Consider the following 18,766-nt stretch of genomic DNA (forward strand, 5'->3'; position numbering starts at 1 on the left):
GGTTTCTTGCACAAACCGATTGTTTCGTGTCTTAGGACATTAATGTGTCATCACGAGCCGCAGGTTTTAATTTTGATTTGTCTAAGCAAGGTTTATTTACTCTTATAGTTGAAGTTCCCATCCACTGCTATTATTTGACTGACAGAGGGCAGCGGTTGCAGTTAAAAATCATAACTTGCGTTCGACTGAAGAAAAAAAGTCACCTACATCTTGGATGCACTGGGAGTAAGCAGATAAACATCAAATTTTCATTTTTGGGTGAACTATCCCTTTAACATTTGCCAAAAATATAACTTTTTTGTTGTTAATAAAAAACAAACAAGCAAGCCCAGCCCAGGTGAGAAAAAGTAACACATTACTTTTCATAAAAATTAACTAACGCAATTAGTTACTTTTTTAGGGAGTAACGCAATATTGTAATGCATTACTTTTCAAAGTAACTCTCCCCAACACTGGAAACAGCTTACCAAGTTAGCAGAGAAATTCAGCATGTTCTGTACATTTCAGGTGACTGTGGGCGGTGTGTTAACCGCAGTCCCATTCAGAACTGAGGGAGTGACTGTGACACAAATTGGTGCAATACTTCACCAGCTGAGATCAGAGCAGCATGGTTTCACACTCACCTTCACTCCCCACAGCAACGAGTTCATGATCAACGTGGACATCGCCATGAAACCCAACACCACTGGCTTATGTGGTAAATAAGGTTCCTTTAAGCTTACGAATGTAATTTTGAGCTTGATTGCTGATGAGAGTATTACTATAATTGAATCTGCCTGTATCAATGTTTTGTAGTATTTAAAATAAATTTTTTGAATAATTAATTTTTACATTCCAATTCAGTTCCTGAAAGTGATTTAAGGTTGCAATCAAGATGCAAAATTTACACATTTTCCCATTAAATTAGATGATTTTATATATATATATATATATATATATATAGATATATATATATATATATATATATATATATATATATATATATATATAAACGGTAAGTTCTTGTCCTTGATTCTGATTGGTCAATAGCTGTGTTTTATTCACAATGACCAATGGCGTAATAATGTAACTTCTGTTGCTGGTCACGGTCAGGGACTATTTTTTTCCGGTGGAAGGAAGGCTTTAGTGAATGTGTACTTCATGAAAGTTGCATTGATACATATTTTTGGCTTTAATATATGTATTGTGTGGTAACCGTTTTATAAAAGCAATAAGCTACTCGAGGCTAGTGCTGTATCGTGAATAAGTCACAGTTGAAGGGGTTGCTACCTTATTGCTTAGATAAGAAATGATATTAATAATCAATCTGATGCCACCTATAGAAATGTTTGTTTTTCTCTTATCTAATTTAAATTAAAGTTAAATGTAATCAGTTCAGAAAATATATAGCAGCAAATAAATGGTTATTCATAACTAGTTCAAATTAACGTTTGGTTCCAAAATGTGACAATGTCAAATTTCTTTCATTTGCGGTTCCTCTTCCTGTCAGTCTAATTCAAAGTCCAGATCAACATGCTGTGGGGTGTGTAAAGTACATAAAGTAACTTATAAATCTCTCTTTCAGGTTCCTGCTCTGATGATCAGACAGGACTGGTGTTATATGATGGCAGTGTGACCACAGACCCTGACGTGTACCTGAAGGGATGGTCTCTGGGCGAGTGTGTCCAGCATAAGGCGGTTGAGTCGTGTGCTGCAGGTGTGGCGAAGGGCTGCGATGTGTTAAGTTCTGAGGTGTTCGGCCGCTGTCACGCGCTGGTTCCTCCGCAGGAATATATGAAGATCTGTCAGAGCGTGGCCTGCCAGCCTAATGCGGTTTGTGACCTTGTTACCGCGTACAGCACAGTGTGCCGTCAACAGGGAGTGTGTGTGGACTGGAGGACGCCCACCCTCTGCCGTGAGTCTTCTGTGATTCATGAGTCATGAAGTGAAGCGCGTGAGGGCCTTCTCAGATCAGTGGCTCTAGGCCTGTGAGATGGTTGTTCTTTGATCAATGTGACTGAGAAAGAGAACAAACAGGAATTACAACAGGTCTGTGCGCAGTAATGGAATCTTAAGCTTGAAAGAAAGATAATGTGGGAGCTATACATCTAGTGGCTGGTATTAAAGGAATAGATCCCCCCAAAAATGAAAATTATGGCATTAATTAATCACCCTCATTTTTATTTAGGTAATTAATCGCTGATAATATTCACCCCTCTAGCAGTGTTTATAGTTTATATACTAATATATTATTTATTAATATTTTGAATTAGCTTTTATTTTTGTATTTTCGGTTTTCATTTTAATTTTAGTTTAAATTTGTTATGTTCTTTGGTGATATTATTAGTTTTTTAATATTTATATATATATATATATATATATATATATATAATATTTATATATATATATATATATATATATATATATTTTAGTTTTAGTAATTTTAGTATTTCAATTTAACGAAAACAAGTTTTAAAGGTTTTAGTTTTAGTTAACAATAACAGTGCTTCTCTTTAGAAGATTAAAAAAAGATAGAAATAAAAAAATATATTTATTAAATAAATACTAATTTAAAAGATCCATTAATAATTTAATAGTTTCACATCATATAATTAATCAGAAGACTTTTTGCACATCTCCTATGGACAACTTTTCTGTACTTTTTGTCCTTTTTGTCTATGAATTGACATTTTTCCCACATGTGATGATTTCGTGTTCAAATAAAAAATTTAAAAAACAACATGAAGATGAGTAAATAATGATCATAATATGAGGTTATCAAAAAGTATCCAAAATCCCTGCTTTTATGTTGCACAATTCATCAGTGTACATTATTCTAAAAAAAGGTTTTCATAAGAATGTAACAACTTCCTCCTCTCCCCCAATTTTCATTACTGCAGATGAAACAATTCACACAAATCACACATGTGGGGAAAATAAAGATATTAAACAATGATATAAAAATATAATCTCCAGATGGACAAAATCAAATCCAACCCCGAATTTTATTTCCTACTGTACGCTGCTGTTCTCTTTTTCACTTCTGAAATTTTGCATTGCAGAATTAAATGTTGTGAACTGCATTTCATATTGTTAATAATTATGTATTTGCTTTCTTAATTGCGATTGAAGTGTCATATACTTGAATTTTACATCTCAATCTCTCTGTGTGTGTAGCCATGCCTTGCTCGGACTCTATGGAATATGCTGCCTGTCGAACGGGATGTTTGGAGCAGTGTGGCCAAAGCCAGTTCAGTCCTGGTGACATGATGGGTGATGGTTTAATAAAGGGCAATGGATCAGTGTGCTGGAACACTCCCACAGAGGGCTGTTTCTGCCCTGAAGGGTCTGTGTTAATGGGAGATAAGTGTGTAGGTAGAGAGGCCTGCAGTCAGTGTGTGGACCACCATGGGAAAACCCATCAGGTATATTAATTTTGCCATTTATTGAACACCAGTGCCTTTTATGATATTGCAATTGCCCCCTTTATAAAACCAATAAGCCTTTGTCAGATCTGTGATAATGCATACGACAGTCTCATGACCTTGGTGTGTGTGTTTCAGTTTATGGAAAGCTGGAATCCTGAAGACAACCCCTGTCTTCTCTGTGTGTGTCTGGATCAGCAGCGCATTAACTGCACAGCTTTACCCTGCAGCAATGCTAAAGGTAAAGACACAATGTGTATATATTCCCTCTCTCGTCCACTACACGATTAACAGCCCCATTTCTTGAAGTGGTTTCTCACTGTGTGTTGTCATGGTTACTGTTGCTGTGCTACAGCCCCAGAGTGTGGACAATGTGAGATTCTCCAGGAGAAGATGGGATCCAAGTGCTGCCCTGAATATGAGTGCGGTGAGCTGAGAATACACACAGAATCCAGAAATAATGTACATTGTAGTTATCATTACATCAACAATTTATTATCGTCACTAACATTCTAATATCAATAAATACAGATAAATAATAATAAAAAAATTATAATATTGATAGCTGATATGGCCCTGATATATTGTACCCAATATATCTAGACATGCTAAACTCCATCTACAGCTATTTTAAACAGCAGTTTTCAAATTCTTTCATATTTATTATACATGCAATCTGTTAGTGCTCATATTAATTTAGAGATTGGAGTATTTGCACTTTTAAAATTTCTTTTATCACACACAGGTCTATGTAGAATGAAAGTAAATGTAAAAAGATTGTTGTTAAAAAAGAAATGACTATTTATATATTGTTATATTATTGTAGCCTATTTATATAATTTCCCTTATACAGTTATATAGGGGTGGGCAATCTGATGATTTTATATCGTGATCAAACTTGAAGATGTCCACAATCTACTTTTCACGCAAATCGTACAGATTGTGATCTTTTATGTCCTCGTAATAATGTTAAAATACAGCAATGACTGCCTACTAGATGGCTGTGCTGACTGCTGACTGACTTCATGCGTGGTTACGCATTTGAAAAACAATTCAACAGCAGTAGGTCTGTGCGATGAATCAAATTTTAGTTTCGGTTTTTGGCTTCCAATGATTATGAAAACGTGATAATCAAGATATACCGCATACCGTTACTTTCCTTTTAAAGGTGCCCTCAATGAAAAATTGAATTTATCTCGGCATAGTCGAATAACAAGAGTTCAGTACATGGAAATGACATACAGTGAGTCTCAAACTCCATTGTTTCCTCCTTCTTATATAAATCTCATTTGTTTAAAAGACATCTGAAGAACAGGTGAATCTCAACATAACACTGACTCTTACGTAACAGTCGGGGTGTACGCCCCAAATATTTGCATATGCCAGCTTATGTTCGTGACATTTTGAAAGGCATTAGACAAGGGCAGCCAGTATTAAAGTCTGGATCTGCACAGGTGAATCAACAGTGCTTGCATAAGCAAGCAAGAACAATAGCGAAAAATGGCAGATGGAGCAATAATAACTGACATGATTCATGATATCATGATATTTTTAGTGATATTTGTAAACTGTCTTTCTAAATGTTTTGTTAGCATGTTGCTAATGTACTGTTAAATGTGGTTAAAGTTACCATTGTTTCTTACTGTATTCACAGAGACAAGAGCTGTCGTTATTTTCATTTTTAAACACTTGCAGTCTTTATAATTCATAAACACAACTTCATTCTTTATAAATCTCTCCAACAGTGTAGCATTAGCCGTTAGCCACGGAGCACACCCTCAAATGTAAACAATATAACAGTATACAATACTCACATAATCCGACGCATGCATGACAAACACTTTGTAAAGATCCATTTGAGAGTTATATTAGCTGTGTGAACTTTATGCACTGTTCAAGGCAATCACGAGCTCCATGGGCGTGGAGCACGAGAATTAAAGGGCCAGCCCTGAATTGGCTTATTTATAATAATGCCCCAAAATAGGCTGTTAAAAAAATGTATTAAAAAAATCTATTTTGAGCTGAAACTTCACAGACACATTAAGGGGACACCTTAGCCTTATATTACATTTTTTTTTTTTTTTTTAAGTTCTAGCGCACCTTTAAGCGGCATGCTTTCACCCCTCCTTAAAAGCCTAAACGTAACATCCAAATCAGTCAAATCATATAACGTGACTGTCGTAAAATGCAGTCTACTGCGGGACCTGCTTTATTTAAAAAAGAGTTATTAAAAGTGCATTAAACTGCGAAAGAGACTGATTCCCATGTGCTATGTGCACGCTGCGAGAAGGAGCGGAACACGGAGTAAGGGGCCGTTCACATAGAACATGTTTTTCTATTCCAATGCACTACTTTCACCCTCATGCCGTTCCACACCCGTAAGACCTCCGTTAATCTTCTGAACACAAATTAAGATATTTTAGTTGAAATCTGATGGCTCTGTGAGGCCTTCATAGGGAGCAATGACACTTCCTCTCTCAAGATCCATAAAGGTACTAAAAACATATTTAAATCAATGTGAGTACAGTGGTTCAATATTAATATTATAAAGCGATGAGAATATTTTTGGTGCGCCAAAAAACAAACAAAATAACGACTTATTTAGTGATGGCCGATTTCAAAACACTGCTTCAGTAAGATTCGGAGCATAAATGAATCAATGTATCGAATCTGCTGTTCAGAGCGCCAAAGTCACGTGATTTCAGCAGTTTGGCGGGTTTGACCTGCGATCCGATTCATGATTCAATACACTGATTCATTTATGCTCCGATGCTTCCTGAAACAGTGTTTTGAAATCGGCCATCACTAAATAAGTCGTTATTTTGTTTGTTTGCCACACCAAAAATATTCTCGTCACTCTATAATATTAATATTGAACCACTGAACTCACATGAACTGATTTAAATATGTTTTAGTACCTTTATGGATCTTGAGAGAGGAAGTGTCATTGCTCCCTATGGAGGCCTCATGGAGCTAACGGATTTCAACTAAAATATCTTAATTTGTGTTCTGAAGATTAACGAAGGTCTTACGGGTGTGGAACGGCATGAGGGTGAGTAATAAATGACAGAATTGTCACTTTTCGGTGAACTAACCCTTTAATGTTAAAAAGACAGACAAAATCACTCACTGCTCTTTACTGAATAACATTAGTAGTTTTAAAAAGAATCAGTGTCTATTTAATTCATACAGTGAAGACTATGCAGTGTTTTAAAGGGGACCTATAATTCCCCTTTTCTCAAGATGTAATGTAATCCTCTGGTGTCCCCAGAATGTGTCTGTAAAGTTTCAGCTCAAAATGCCCCACAGATCATTTATTATTGTCAAATTTGCCCCTATTTGGGTGTGAGCAAAAACACACTGTTTTTTTGTGCGTCTCTTTAAATGCGAATGAGCTGCTGCTCCCGCCTGTTTTCCAAAAGAGGGCGGAGCTTTAACAGCTCGCACTTCGGTTGCTCAACAACAACAAAGCTGGAGAATCTCACGCAGCAAAAATGACGATTGTCAGTAACGGTGTTCAGCCTTACATTGTTCAAACTGGAGTCGGACACTGATGGAAGTTACAACTTTTGAATGCAACTAGACGTGTCTGTATGGTTAGTGGATAAATTTATGTAGTGCAAATCCAGCGTTGAATTCACCCTCGTTTTTGAAGCAATCCGGTGTAAAATGATGGCATGGCAACAACAACTCTTCCTCTTCTCTAAAGCAGCCCAACATGGCGTCGCCCCATTTGTTGCGTGTTCTCGGAGGCAGGGTTTATGTAAATTTTGTGATGTCACTAACCTGGGAAGAAGCTTGTTGTAGTCCCTACCAGCCGTTTGTTGTAGTCCTTAAACAGTTTTCTTTAAATTCAAATTCTTTAAAATAAAATATCTCCCTTTGCATTGAACTTTGAGTGTCGTAACTTTGCAGACGTTGTTTATGCTCAAACAGTACACTAACTAAAGTTAAAAAAGTGAAATCATAATCAACCACCCCTTTAAAGTTTAACTCAGGGTTTTATGACTATTTTGACAACTGATTGTTTAATGCAGTACTGTGTTGGGATATTCTCGATAGTACATCTCAAAATTTTTAAGATTGCATTTCAGATCGTGGATCATGATTGTTTGTTATAAGATCGTGATATGAAATTTTGGAAAGATAGCCAACCTGCTGATATAGTGTTGTGATGTACTGTGTGTGTTTGTAGTGTGTGATGCAAACTGTAAGCGGCCAGATCCCCCGCTCTGTGATCACGGGCTCAGTGTCGTCCTCACAAACCCCGGAGATTGTCTGCCAGTTTATCAGTGTGGTGAGAGCACATACACACACACATACTCTAGATCGTTTCACATAGATGGTTTCCAATCACGTACACATTGTCTCTTTCACTGCCTTCTTTCAGTTTGTAAAAAGGATCAGTGTCCTGTGACAACAAAACCATCCTGCCCTGCATACAAGAAGCTGACGGTCAAACCGTCAGAGTGCTGTGATTCGTACAGATGTGTGTGTGACTGTCAGAACATCACCCGCACGTGCCCTCCGGGTTACATCACGAATACTATCACCAACGATTGTGACTGCATAGAGGTCACCTGCACGCCTGATAAGGTTGGCACGCTTTTGTGCTCTCGCTGCGCATGTGTTATTTACTTGCCTTTGCAGCTCCATGTCCTGACGAGTGTACTCTGCAATCAGCATGTGATTGACTATTTATATGTGCAGGTGTGTGTGGTGGACGCTGTGGTGTACCAGGTGGGCAGCAGATGGGATGAGAAGTGTAAAACCTGCACCTGCACGGAGCAAGCAGACAGACAGACCGGCCTGCACATCGCTCAGTGTGTGGACCCCGTCTGCAACCAGATATGTCCTCTGGTGCGTCCTACACAACTTAGTTTCAATCTTTGAGTTTGAGTAATATTCATTTGTGAATTTTTATGAATTCTATTCAATTTATTGAACATTGAATGTATTATAATCATATGTTATTTTAAAGAGGCCATATTATGCCCTTTTACTAAGTCTTGATTTTGTTTTTGGGGTCTACTAGAATAGGTTTTTATTAGGGCTATCAAAATAACGAGTTAATTTCGATTAATTAATCTGAGAAAAAATAATGCGTAAAAAAAAATAACGCAGATTAATCCATTCTGTTTTGACCTTTGAACCTGGAGCCGTTCTCGTGTGCGCGAGCTCTCTTTGCACTCTCTCTACCTCACACATAATAATCTAAATCAACTGACACAATGCTAAAAGTTCGTAAGACCGAATCCATGTTTCACAAGGCGCATTCGGAGAATGTTTTAACTGAATAACCGCTGGGTGTGAATAGAGCTCAAAAGAACGTCACCTCATCCTCTCTGACAGGCGCCCTGCACGTGCAGCTGACATAAACCACACTTTCAGTAAACAAAAAGAAAATCCTATCCAGTGGTGAAGTGTTTTATGTGTTGACAAATCTTTTGCGATGTCCTAATAACAGTCGCGATTCGCACGCAACGCGTCAACATCCGCTAATGTCCGATTCGCCAACTAATGACTCATTTGAACAGATACATTTTAATGAATCATGACAACAACTGATCTGTCCACACGGTCTATAATGAATCATTTACTTGAACAACTCTGAAATGAGAACATAAGTGTGCTTACCCCATTTAGCAAGAGTGGTTAGTAAAATTAGCCTTAATAATCCACAATATTTTCAGGTTATTTAAATGACAATGTGTAGTAAATTAGGCCTACCTATAAAATCAGTTAGTTTAGACTGGAGTAAGGTGAAACCAGAACAAAGTTTGTTTTTAGCTAGGTGCATTCAATTGCATGGTAGAAAATTTTTTTTGCAAAGAGGGCAAGAAAGAATTACAGTGAGAGTGACGGGTACTTTATTGTCAGTATCGGGTTCGCAGATCACGTGAGTAGGGCACTTTTTACTGTTTATGTGGATGACCAGGTCTGCCACCACCGAAGACCATTTCTGACCCAGGAAAAACCCTGCATTGATTCATTTGAATTGAAATATTTAATACTTTCACAGCAAAAATTATGTATGCGATTAATTTAGATTAATTAATCACAGAGTATGTAATTAATTAGATAACATTTTTTAATCGATTGACAGCCCTAGTTTTCATGCTTGAAAGTTCAAAAAACATTATTATTATTTTTTTTACATATTTTACATTGTTGCAGCACCTTTCTTCCTGTAACTGTCAGTAATGCTCTGTTAAGTTCCTGTCTCTAGAGCAATGTACTCTGATTGGTCAGCTGGACCAGTGTGTTGCGACTGGTCAACCGGTTTGAGAAAAATGTCACGCCCTTACAATAACCGCAAGTTTCAACAAACCACTAACCCAACTCAACCAGGCCTCACACCCTTTTTCGTATTTTGTTTTCCGTTTTCTGCCCCTCTCTCCTACCATCACAAACTTGAAACTGATCCCGTCAACATGTGAGGTGAGGCTTTTCTAATCATTATTTCTAAGGATGGATGAAGGAGAACAACAAACATTATTCACCGCTGCAAAAACATGTGATGTCCTCAGCATTTTGGTCCTTTTGGACCTGACTTCCGCTTTTGATACTGTCTGTCACTCTGTACTTTTGTCCCGATTGTCTGCATTCGGCATTTCAGAAACAGCTCTACAATGGCTAAAATCATATCTCACAGACAGGCAACAGTTCATTAGCATTGACAAATTCAACTCTCATTCTGTCACCTTCTCTCGTGGAGTGCCTCAAGGATCTGTCCTTGGTCCACTTTTATTCTTAATCTACACACTTCCCCTAGGTCAGATCATCCGGCGCCATGGCTTTATTTTTCACAGTTATGCTGACGACACACAAATTTATTTCACTGTACAACCTAACTCTGTTTTTCCTCCCCCTTCCTTAACATCTTGCTTACACGATCTCAAAATATGGATGGCTCAAAACTACTTAATGTTGAATATGGAAAAAACTGAAATTCTGCTAGTAGCTCCTAAATCCCTTGATCTCACCCAACACGATTTTTCTGTTAATATTGACGGTGTCCTGGTTCAACCCTCTCCCACTATTCGAAACCTCGGTGTGTTGTTCGATTCTAGGCTAAGCTTTGAACCCCACATCAATCAGCTTGTGAAGTCCTGTTTCTTCCATCTTCGCAACATTGTCCGTTTAAGACCCTCACTAAATCTCAAAGATGCAGAAACTGTTGTTCACGCTTTTATAACTTCACGTCTTGATTATTGTAACTCCTTGCTTTATGGTCTACCCAAAAAAGTCATAAATCGCTTACAGTTCATTCAGAATTCAGCTGCCAGGGTCCTCACTTTTACCAAAAAAATCAGCTCACATCACCCCTGTCTTACAGCAACTACACTGGCTCCCTGTTAATTACCGCATCCAGTTTAAGATTCTTCTTCTAGTTTTTAAGGCTCGTCATGGTTTAGCACCTTCCTACCTTCGCAAAATGATTATCCCCTATGTCCCTGCCCGTACTCTGAGATCGAGCACTGAAAACTTGCTTGCAGTCCCCAAGTTCCGTCTATCCAGCGTGGGTGGTAGGGATTTCAGCATATCAGTTCCTAAGCTCTGGAACAAGCTACCACAAAACCTTTGAGATATCTCCTCTCTTCAGACCTTTAAAACTGCCCTCAAAACACACTTATTCACTTTATGTTATGTTATTTGATTGTCTGCCTCAACTTTCCAGCACTGTGCTTGTTTTTTGTAAGTCTAATGTTGATTAACCTTCTTTGTCTGTTCCATCTGGATGATTGATACTGACTGTATACTTATATGTATTCATATTATATTGCAACTAAAGCGTCCTTGGGTTCCTGAAAGGCGCTAAATAAATAAAACATATTATTATTATTATTATTATTATTATTATTATTATGTAGTAAATAAAAACATTTGACATTCTCCAGAGCGCAAACACAAATACACACTGGAGCATTCATAAAAACTGTTTCATCAATATAATATTATTACAGTATCAACTGAGGTGCTCTTTGTTTTCGTTTGACTTGCTTAGCTCCCTCAAGCACCCCCACAGAACTGGGCCTGTCTGTATAATTCGTTCTTCTCAAGAAAGTTGAAAATGTGAAAAAAGCATAATAGGTCCTCTTCAAAAGACAAAATGTAGCAGCATTTAACTTTTGTATTGAGACATACTGCATGACTGTGTGAAATCAATTTCAGCCTGTGCTGTTATAAGTGATTTTTTAATAAGGCATCTATTATTATTACTTATACTTTCAGAAGGGAATTGAAGTAACTCCTAACCTCAAGTATTACATTTTTCTGCACTCATGCAGCAATGAATGAAACCAATATCGCTTTAAAGTTTTGATGAAATTAAAGTAGAGACCAGTCTTTTCTTTGGCATTGTGACAGAAATCCAAATGAAATGAGTTATCGAAAAAAAAAAGAAAAAAAAAGAAGAAAATTAGGGCAGGTTCTATCTATCAATTTTTGATTGTTTTTTTGAGATCTGGACTTGCACTCAAAAGTGGAGGCAGATCTGAATGAGAGCTTTCAGTCGACTAAGAAAGTGAACAAAACAAACACATTCACGTACAGTAAGAATCATTCACAAATACACGCATTTAGAGAATCCAACTTTAATGCAAGCCAGTCAACTAGGTGAATATCATGATGACAACCCAGGCAGCAATGTCAAGTCATGAATTTGAATGGAAAAGACCCAAAATGTTATGCTTAAATAACATATTTCAAATCAGGAATTAAATCTGCCAACAATATGCTTCTTTTAAATCACACAAAAATACTATACTATATATATTCTCGGGCTGGTCCAGCTTATCTGCATATCCACATTCAAGAGTAAACAGTCAATACATCTATGAGAAAGAATATGATAGTGGCTCTTTTGATTTGGATCACCACCAACCACCAAGAACACCTTAGCAACCACACCAAAAACCTCTCTGGCATCTTAGTAGCTAAATAGAATAGCCCTGGCACCTATTCGCAACAGCAATTTTGTTAAAAAAAAAGAAAAGAAAAATGCACTTAATATAATTTCCTTCACCCCCTGCAGTCTTGGTCATATTAACAAAAAGGAAACAATTTAAAAGTATAAAAAAATGATTACATTCTGATGAAAAATAATGAACACAAATATGTTTTCCCTTACAATAACAGGCAATAATGAATCATGCACAGTAAGTCTAGATACATTTATAGCAAAGTACAAATGATTATTATTTCACATTGATTTTTGTATATGTAGGGAACCACATACTCTCATTCAGAAGGTGAGTGCTGCGGTCACTGCCGTAAATCCAGCTGTGTTGAAGGAAGCCATTTGAGACAGGCAAGTATTTAGTGTATTGTTCCTTCCACTCTTTTCTTGTGTTTGAATGCGCTTTGATCTGAAATCAATTCTCTTTGACTTCACATGCGAGCAGGTCGGAGAGCAGTGGGTGTCTCCACACGACAGATGTGTGTGGAGCGAATGTGTACAGGTCAATGAAGAAGTGTTCATCCAGCATACAAATGTGTCCTGCCACCTCATGGACACGCCAAGCTGTCCACTGGGCACAGAGCTCCAGTGCAATAACGTAGATGACTGCTGCCCGACCTGCCACTGCGGTACAAACAGCCTCTCTTCCACACACAAACTAACACAGTCCAAAATTAACTGAAAGGGTTAGTTCACCCAAAAATGAAATTTCTGTCATTAATTACTCACCCTCATGTTGTTCTAAACCCGTAAGATCTTTGTTCATCTTCGGAACAAATTAAGATATTTAGATTTTTTTATCCTCCATTGAAAGCAACGAAATTGCCACTTTCACAGTCCAGAAAAGTAGTAAAAACATTGTTAAAATAGTCAACATCACTGCAGTGGTTTATGAAGCGACAAGAAAACTTTTTGTGCTCAAAAACAAAAAAATATTCAACAAATTTGTCTCTCCCGTCACTCTGGTACGCTATTTACGTTGCGGTGTTTCCGTGTTTCTGATGTGGAACCTGGAAGCGCTGCAACGTAAATAGCGTACCAGAGTAAATAAATAAAGATAGTATTACATACAATAATTTCACAATATTTGCAATAATATAAAAATATAACTATTATAGAGCTCATTCAGTTCCGATATTTAATAAAAATCCTAACATTTCCAAAGAAAAATATCCATTAATGAAATTTCTGAATAAAACGGTTCTTAATAGTAGTAAAACCTATTAAGTGGTTTTATTTGCTTGCTAAATCCAATTTTACTCCTATTTGGTGCTTGAAGTGTTAATTTTGGACCCTGCACACACATACTGCTCGTTCACTGCTGCTCTCTGATTTTCCTTAGACGTTAATGCTTTTTTTTTTCCCTCTGCAGTTCCAATGAATGCCTGCGTGCTGAATCAAACTGTTATTGCGGTAAAGACGTTGAGTTAACATACAGAATACTAATGTGCCATGTGCAGATGTCTTGGTGCATAACAGATTGACTTTGGGGTGTCTTGCTCTGTGTGTGTGAGTAGGCTGGAGAGCGAGTAATGGTGGATGTCTGCACACACTGCGAGTGTGTGGGAGATAAGAGGAGTTATCGGCTCTCTTGCAGGAAGATGAGCTGCTCCCCCTGCTCAGAGGTAAAACCCTCAATCTGAAGATTATTAAAGGGATAGTTCACCCAGAAAAATGACAATTCTGTCATCATTTACTCACCATCATGTCGTTCAAAACCTGTATGACTTTCTTTCTTCCATGGAGCGCAAAAGCAGATGTTTTGCACATGCTTGGAGACATCCAAGCTGCTTTTGTGTGCAATGAAAATACAATAAAAAGGAGCATAATTTAAAACAGCTATTAAAGGGATAGTTCACCCAAAAATGAAAATTTTATGTTTATCTGCTTACCCCCAGGGCATCCAAGATGTAGGTGACTTTGTTTCTTCAGTAGAACACAAATGATGATTTTTAACTCCAACCATTGCGGTCTGTCAGTCGTATAATGAGTGTCAATGGGAACTCCATCTATAAGAGTAAAAAAAAAAACATGCACAGACAAATCCAAATTAAACCCTACTGCTCGTGACGACACATTGATGTCCTACGACATGAAACAATCGGTGTGCGCGAGAAACCGAACTACGTATTAATATAATTTTTTTACCTCTAAAACACCACTATGTCCAACTGCCCTCCACATCCGGTTAGTACGACTGACAGACTGCAACGGTTAGAGTTAAAAATCATCATTTGTGTTCTACTGAAGAAACAAAGTCACCTACATCTGGGATGCCCTGGGGGCATCAAATTTTCATTTTTGGGTGAACTATCCCTTTAATGTCAGTAAAACCACATGCCATAGTTCTAGAGTGTCATGATCTGTCACATTTGAATATTGAAATAAGATAAGAAAGCTTTGTAAAGCTTTTAAAGATACATAAGAATGAGAAAATGATGGCAGAATCTCAATATTTATAAGTAAATTGAGCCTTAAAATGATCGTAAGCCCTAAATATATGAGTACAGTCACATGTCATGTGTGTTTTTTTTTGTAGGGATATACACTGGAGCCAATACCTAATGCTTGCTGTGGCCGTTGTGTAGCAACTTCTTGTAGCATCCGACGACCTGATGGACAGCTGGTCACTCTGAAAGTAATAAATATGTGCAGACATGAGTTAATGTCACAAACTGTAGCCAGTATAGTCAGTGTGGAAAACAGGTTTGAATCTCCCCTCTCTGGTCAATAAGAGCAAGTAAAATGGTTAAAATGGCCAAAACAAGAAAACAGTCATGTTTAGCCATCTTAAGATCTGCTTTGCTCAGAAGAATTGTTTAACCATTTCAAAGGCATCCATGTATGTACTACCATTTAAATGTTTTTTATATATATATATATATATATATATATATATATATATATATATATATATATATATATATATATATATAATTTTTTTTTTTTTTTTTTTAATTAAAACGTTTTTGAGCAAAGACACATTAAATTGATCAAAAGTGACAGTAAAGGCATTTATAATGTTACAAAAGATATCTATTACACATGTGCTGTTCTTATGAACTTGCTATTCATCAAAGAATCCTGAAAAAAAAAAAATCATAATTTCCACAAAAATATATTATATATCTGTTTTCAACTTTGAAAATAATAAGAAATGTTTCTTGGGCATCAAATCAGCATATCAGAATGATTTCTGAAGGATTATGTGACACTGAAAACTGGAAAACTATATAATAATTATTCTAAGAATAAAAATATGCCTTATGCCTTGGTGAGCATAAGAGACTTCTTTCAAGTCATTAAAAAATCTTACTGACCCCAAACTTTTGAAAGGTAGTGTATATAAGGCCATTGTTTATGAATCCTTGAAGAAAACTACAGGATAACCAAACCAGATATAATCAAATATTAATGCTTGAGGAGTTAGTGAGCCGGTATTTTGAGACCCCTTGCTGTAAACGATCCTGATGTTCTGTTGATTTTCAGAATCAGATAGTGTCAAAAATGTGTACATATGTGTGTGTTCAGGCAAATACAACGCGTACAGATGGCTGCACTAAACACACATGCAGTGTGAATAAGGATGAAGAACTGGTGCTGGAGACTCTAGTGACAACATGCCCTCCATTTGACCGCAAAAGCTGTCTGGACCATGGGGTACACACACACACACACACACACGTTTGTTTCACTATATTACTGAGGACACTGGATAGACTTCCATTGATTTTATATCTGTTTAATGAGATTTAATGCAACCCCTACCCTTAAACCAACCCATCACAGAAACATGTGCAAAACACTAGATTTAAATAAAAACATGTTTTTGGCCGATTTGTAAGCCTTTTTAACTGGACCAGTAAAATGTCCTCACTAGTTGATTGTCATAGCGTTTCACTGTATAAGTGAGGCCCTCAAAAGTATAGCTAAACCTGTACACACACACACATACACTTTATAATCTAACAGTCAAATTTATTAAATTAAAAAGTTCCTTTTACTCACATATTACTGAAAGTTCTTTGCACTTAATAGAAAAAGATATGTGAACTCAATAACTGATTATATTAAGCAGATCTCAAACTGAATGTGTTGCAGCAGACTCCTAGTTCCAGCATGCTTTGCTTCAGACTCTGTAAGGAAAGTAAATGTTGAAATTAAATGTTATTTATTTTGTGTTTTTGCACAAGATTAATATAGACTGACATCTGTTAGGGTTTAATTTTCTGTTATGTTGTGCTGTAGTAAGCAATCAACTGCAAGAGTGTTAAGTTAATGTTTCTAAATTTAATGGGTTGTAATCTATACAGTGAATTTTCAGCTACACACCGTATTTAAATGGAGTGTATAGTTTAACTGTATATTAGGAAATATTCTTTTTATAAGTTCACAGTACTCATAACTATTGGTTTCTAAGCTTAAATGGATTGAGGCAATTGGTTTCCTCAATTGAAATGAGTTATCCAACAGTATCAAACAATCACATGACAAACCCTACTCTTTAGTCATCTATCAAACCCCAAACACCAATCCAGGAATATGTTTCACTTGAATAAATCACAGTTATTGTGTTGTACAATTATAAAAAGTGATACTATGCATCCTTTGTCCACAGGGAAAAATAAGCCAGATTGGAGACACCTGCTGTGAAATGTGTAAGTATAAACACAATAACAACCTGCTCAGTTTATAATCTCCATCCATGTGATCTGAACATGACGTGTGCACGTTACATGTCTGTTTAGGTACCGAGCCAGAGTGCAGAAGAACTGTGGGTCTTCTGAATTACATCAGGGTGGACGACTGCCAATCAGAAGAGAAGATTGAACTCACTTACTGCGAGGCGAGTCAATACACTTTTGCATATGAAGGGTGCAACAATATCATGAAGCTATATACATATAATTTATCCCGTCTGTCTTTCTCTCTCACCCACAGGGAAAGTGTACCAGCAAGTCCCGTTATTCTCTGGAAAAGCACAAAGTTGAGAGCGAGTGTGTGTGTTGCTCAGCTACAGGCACCGTGCCCATGAATGTTTCCCTACGCTGCGCTAACGGCACGCGAACACACCACCAAGTCCTCGCTGTCACTGGATGCGACTGCATGTCGCACGCCTGTCCGACCGACTGAGAACAGGCACACAAACCTGATAACATTACATACAAGTGAAAAACTGCTACAATACACTTTCATATATGCATCAACAACAGGTATTGTTGCTCAGTGGAGTTTGGAACAACTGATTTACTGATAATCGAGCACTTCATCATACATTTTTATAAAGGACACATCATTAATAAATGAACAATAATCTCTGCTGCATTGCCATTTTGCCACTAAACAATCTGTCCATACAAATATATTCTTGTTTATAAACAACAATTATGTGTGGTTGTAGTTTATGACTGTTTATTAGATTAAACTACAATAAAGAACGAGGTTAAAGAAGTACTTGGCTTGGACCATTCGGTGGTGCTCAGGACACTTGAACTCATTTGTGTGAGAGCGTTCATGTGCATGGAAAATACTGATCGGTAAATTAGCTGTAAAGGGTGTTGAAGGGTACAATTCACACATCTGGAGGACACGAGTCACACATTAAAGACTTGTTATTCCCCTCTCGGCCTCATTAAATAGAGTATAACAAGGTAAAAGTAGGTTAGAGTAACCAAATGAAAACATGAATAATTTGTTATGTGCAGAAAAGGATTCATGTCAATTTGAGCTGTCATGACCTTCACAATAACTGTAAAATCATCTGGAAATCATGTCAGTAAGTGTGTTTATTAAACCCAGAGAGTCACTGCATTATTACGATGTGTTTTGAAGGTAATTATATAAGTGCATGACTGATCCATGCATTCTCTGATGGGAATTACTTAGCACTCATTGTGTACAACAGCATCAGATATTTACTACAATACTAGTGATCAGTTTGCTTTTGTTCTCTCATTTAAAGGATTAGTCCACTTTCAAATAAAATTTTCCTGATAATTTACTCACCCCCCTGTCATCCAAGATGTTCATGTCTTTCTTTCTTCAGTCAAAACGAAATTAAGGTTTTTGATGAAAACATTCCAGGATTATTCTCCTTATAGTGGACTTCAATGGCCTCCAAATGGTTGAAGGTCAAAATTACAGTTTCAGTGCAGCTTCAAAGGGCTTTCAATGATACCAGATGAGGAATAAGGGTCTTATCTAGCGAAACAATCAGTAATTTTAAAAAGCATATACAGTTGTATTTTTTTTCGAAAATGACCAATTGTTTCACTAGATAAGACCCTTATTCCTCGTCTGGTATCGTTTAAAGCCCTTTGAAGCTGCACTGAAACTGTAATTTTGACCTTCAACTGTTTGGAGTCCATTGAAGTCCACTATAAGGAGAATAATCCTGGAA

At 37.0% G+C, this 18,766-nt stretch overlaps 1 protein-coding gene across 2 annotated transcripts in view; it reads left to right on the forward strand.

Moving 5' to 3' along the window:
- Positions 1-18,231, forward strand: part of vwf (von Willebrand factor) — a 64,620-nt gene extending 46,389 nt beyond the window's left edge. For both annotated transcript variants that reach the window (XM_067389978.1, XM_067389977.1), the window contains exons 36-52: positions 508-697; positions 1,565-1,894; positions 3,157-3,404; positions 3,543-3,645; positions 3,760-3,831; positions 7,600-7,701; positions 7,795-8,000; positions 8,115-8,264; positions 12,634-12,717; positions 12,812-12,995; positions 13,739-13,779; positions 13,884-13,991; positions 14,906-15,004; positions 15,898-16,026; positions 16,985-17,024; positions 17,115-17,212; positions 17,308-18,231. In XM_067389978.1, coding sequence (XP_067246079.1) covers positions 508-697; positions 1,565-1,894; positions 3,157-3,404; positions 3,543-3,645; positions 3,760-3,831; positions 7,600-7,701; positions 7,795-8,000; positions 8,115-8,264; positions 12,634-12,717; positions 12,812-12,995; positions 13,739-13,779; positions 13,884-13,991; positions 14,906-15,004; positions 15,898-16,026; positions 16,985-17,024; positions 17,115-17,212; positions 17,308-17,499 — 2,376 coding nt within the window. In that variant the 3' untranslated portion in view covers positions 17,500-18,231. The remainder of the gene's footprint in view (positions 1-507; positions 698-1,564; positions 1,895-3,156; positions 3,405-3,542; positions 3,646-3,759; positions 3,832-7,599; positions 7,702-7,794; positions 8,001-8,114; positions 8,265-12,633; positions 12,718-12,811; positions 12,996-13,738; positions 13,780-13,883; positions 13,992-14,905; positions 15,005-15,897; positions 16,027-16,984; positions 17,025-17,114; positions 17,213-17,307) is intronic.
- Positions 18,232-18,766: the final 535 nt, after the last annotated feature.

Source organism: Chanodichthys erythropterus, chromosome 7 (assembly GCF_024489055.1).
Source record: "Chanodichthys erythropterus isolate Z2021 chromosome 7, ASM2448905v1, whole genome shotgun sequence".
NCBI classification, from domain to species: domain Eukaryota; kingdom Metazoa; phylum Chordata; class Actinopteri; order Cypriniformes; family Xenocyprididae; genus Chanodichthys; species Chanodichthys erythropterus.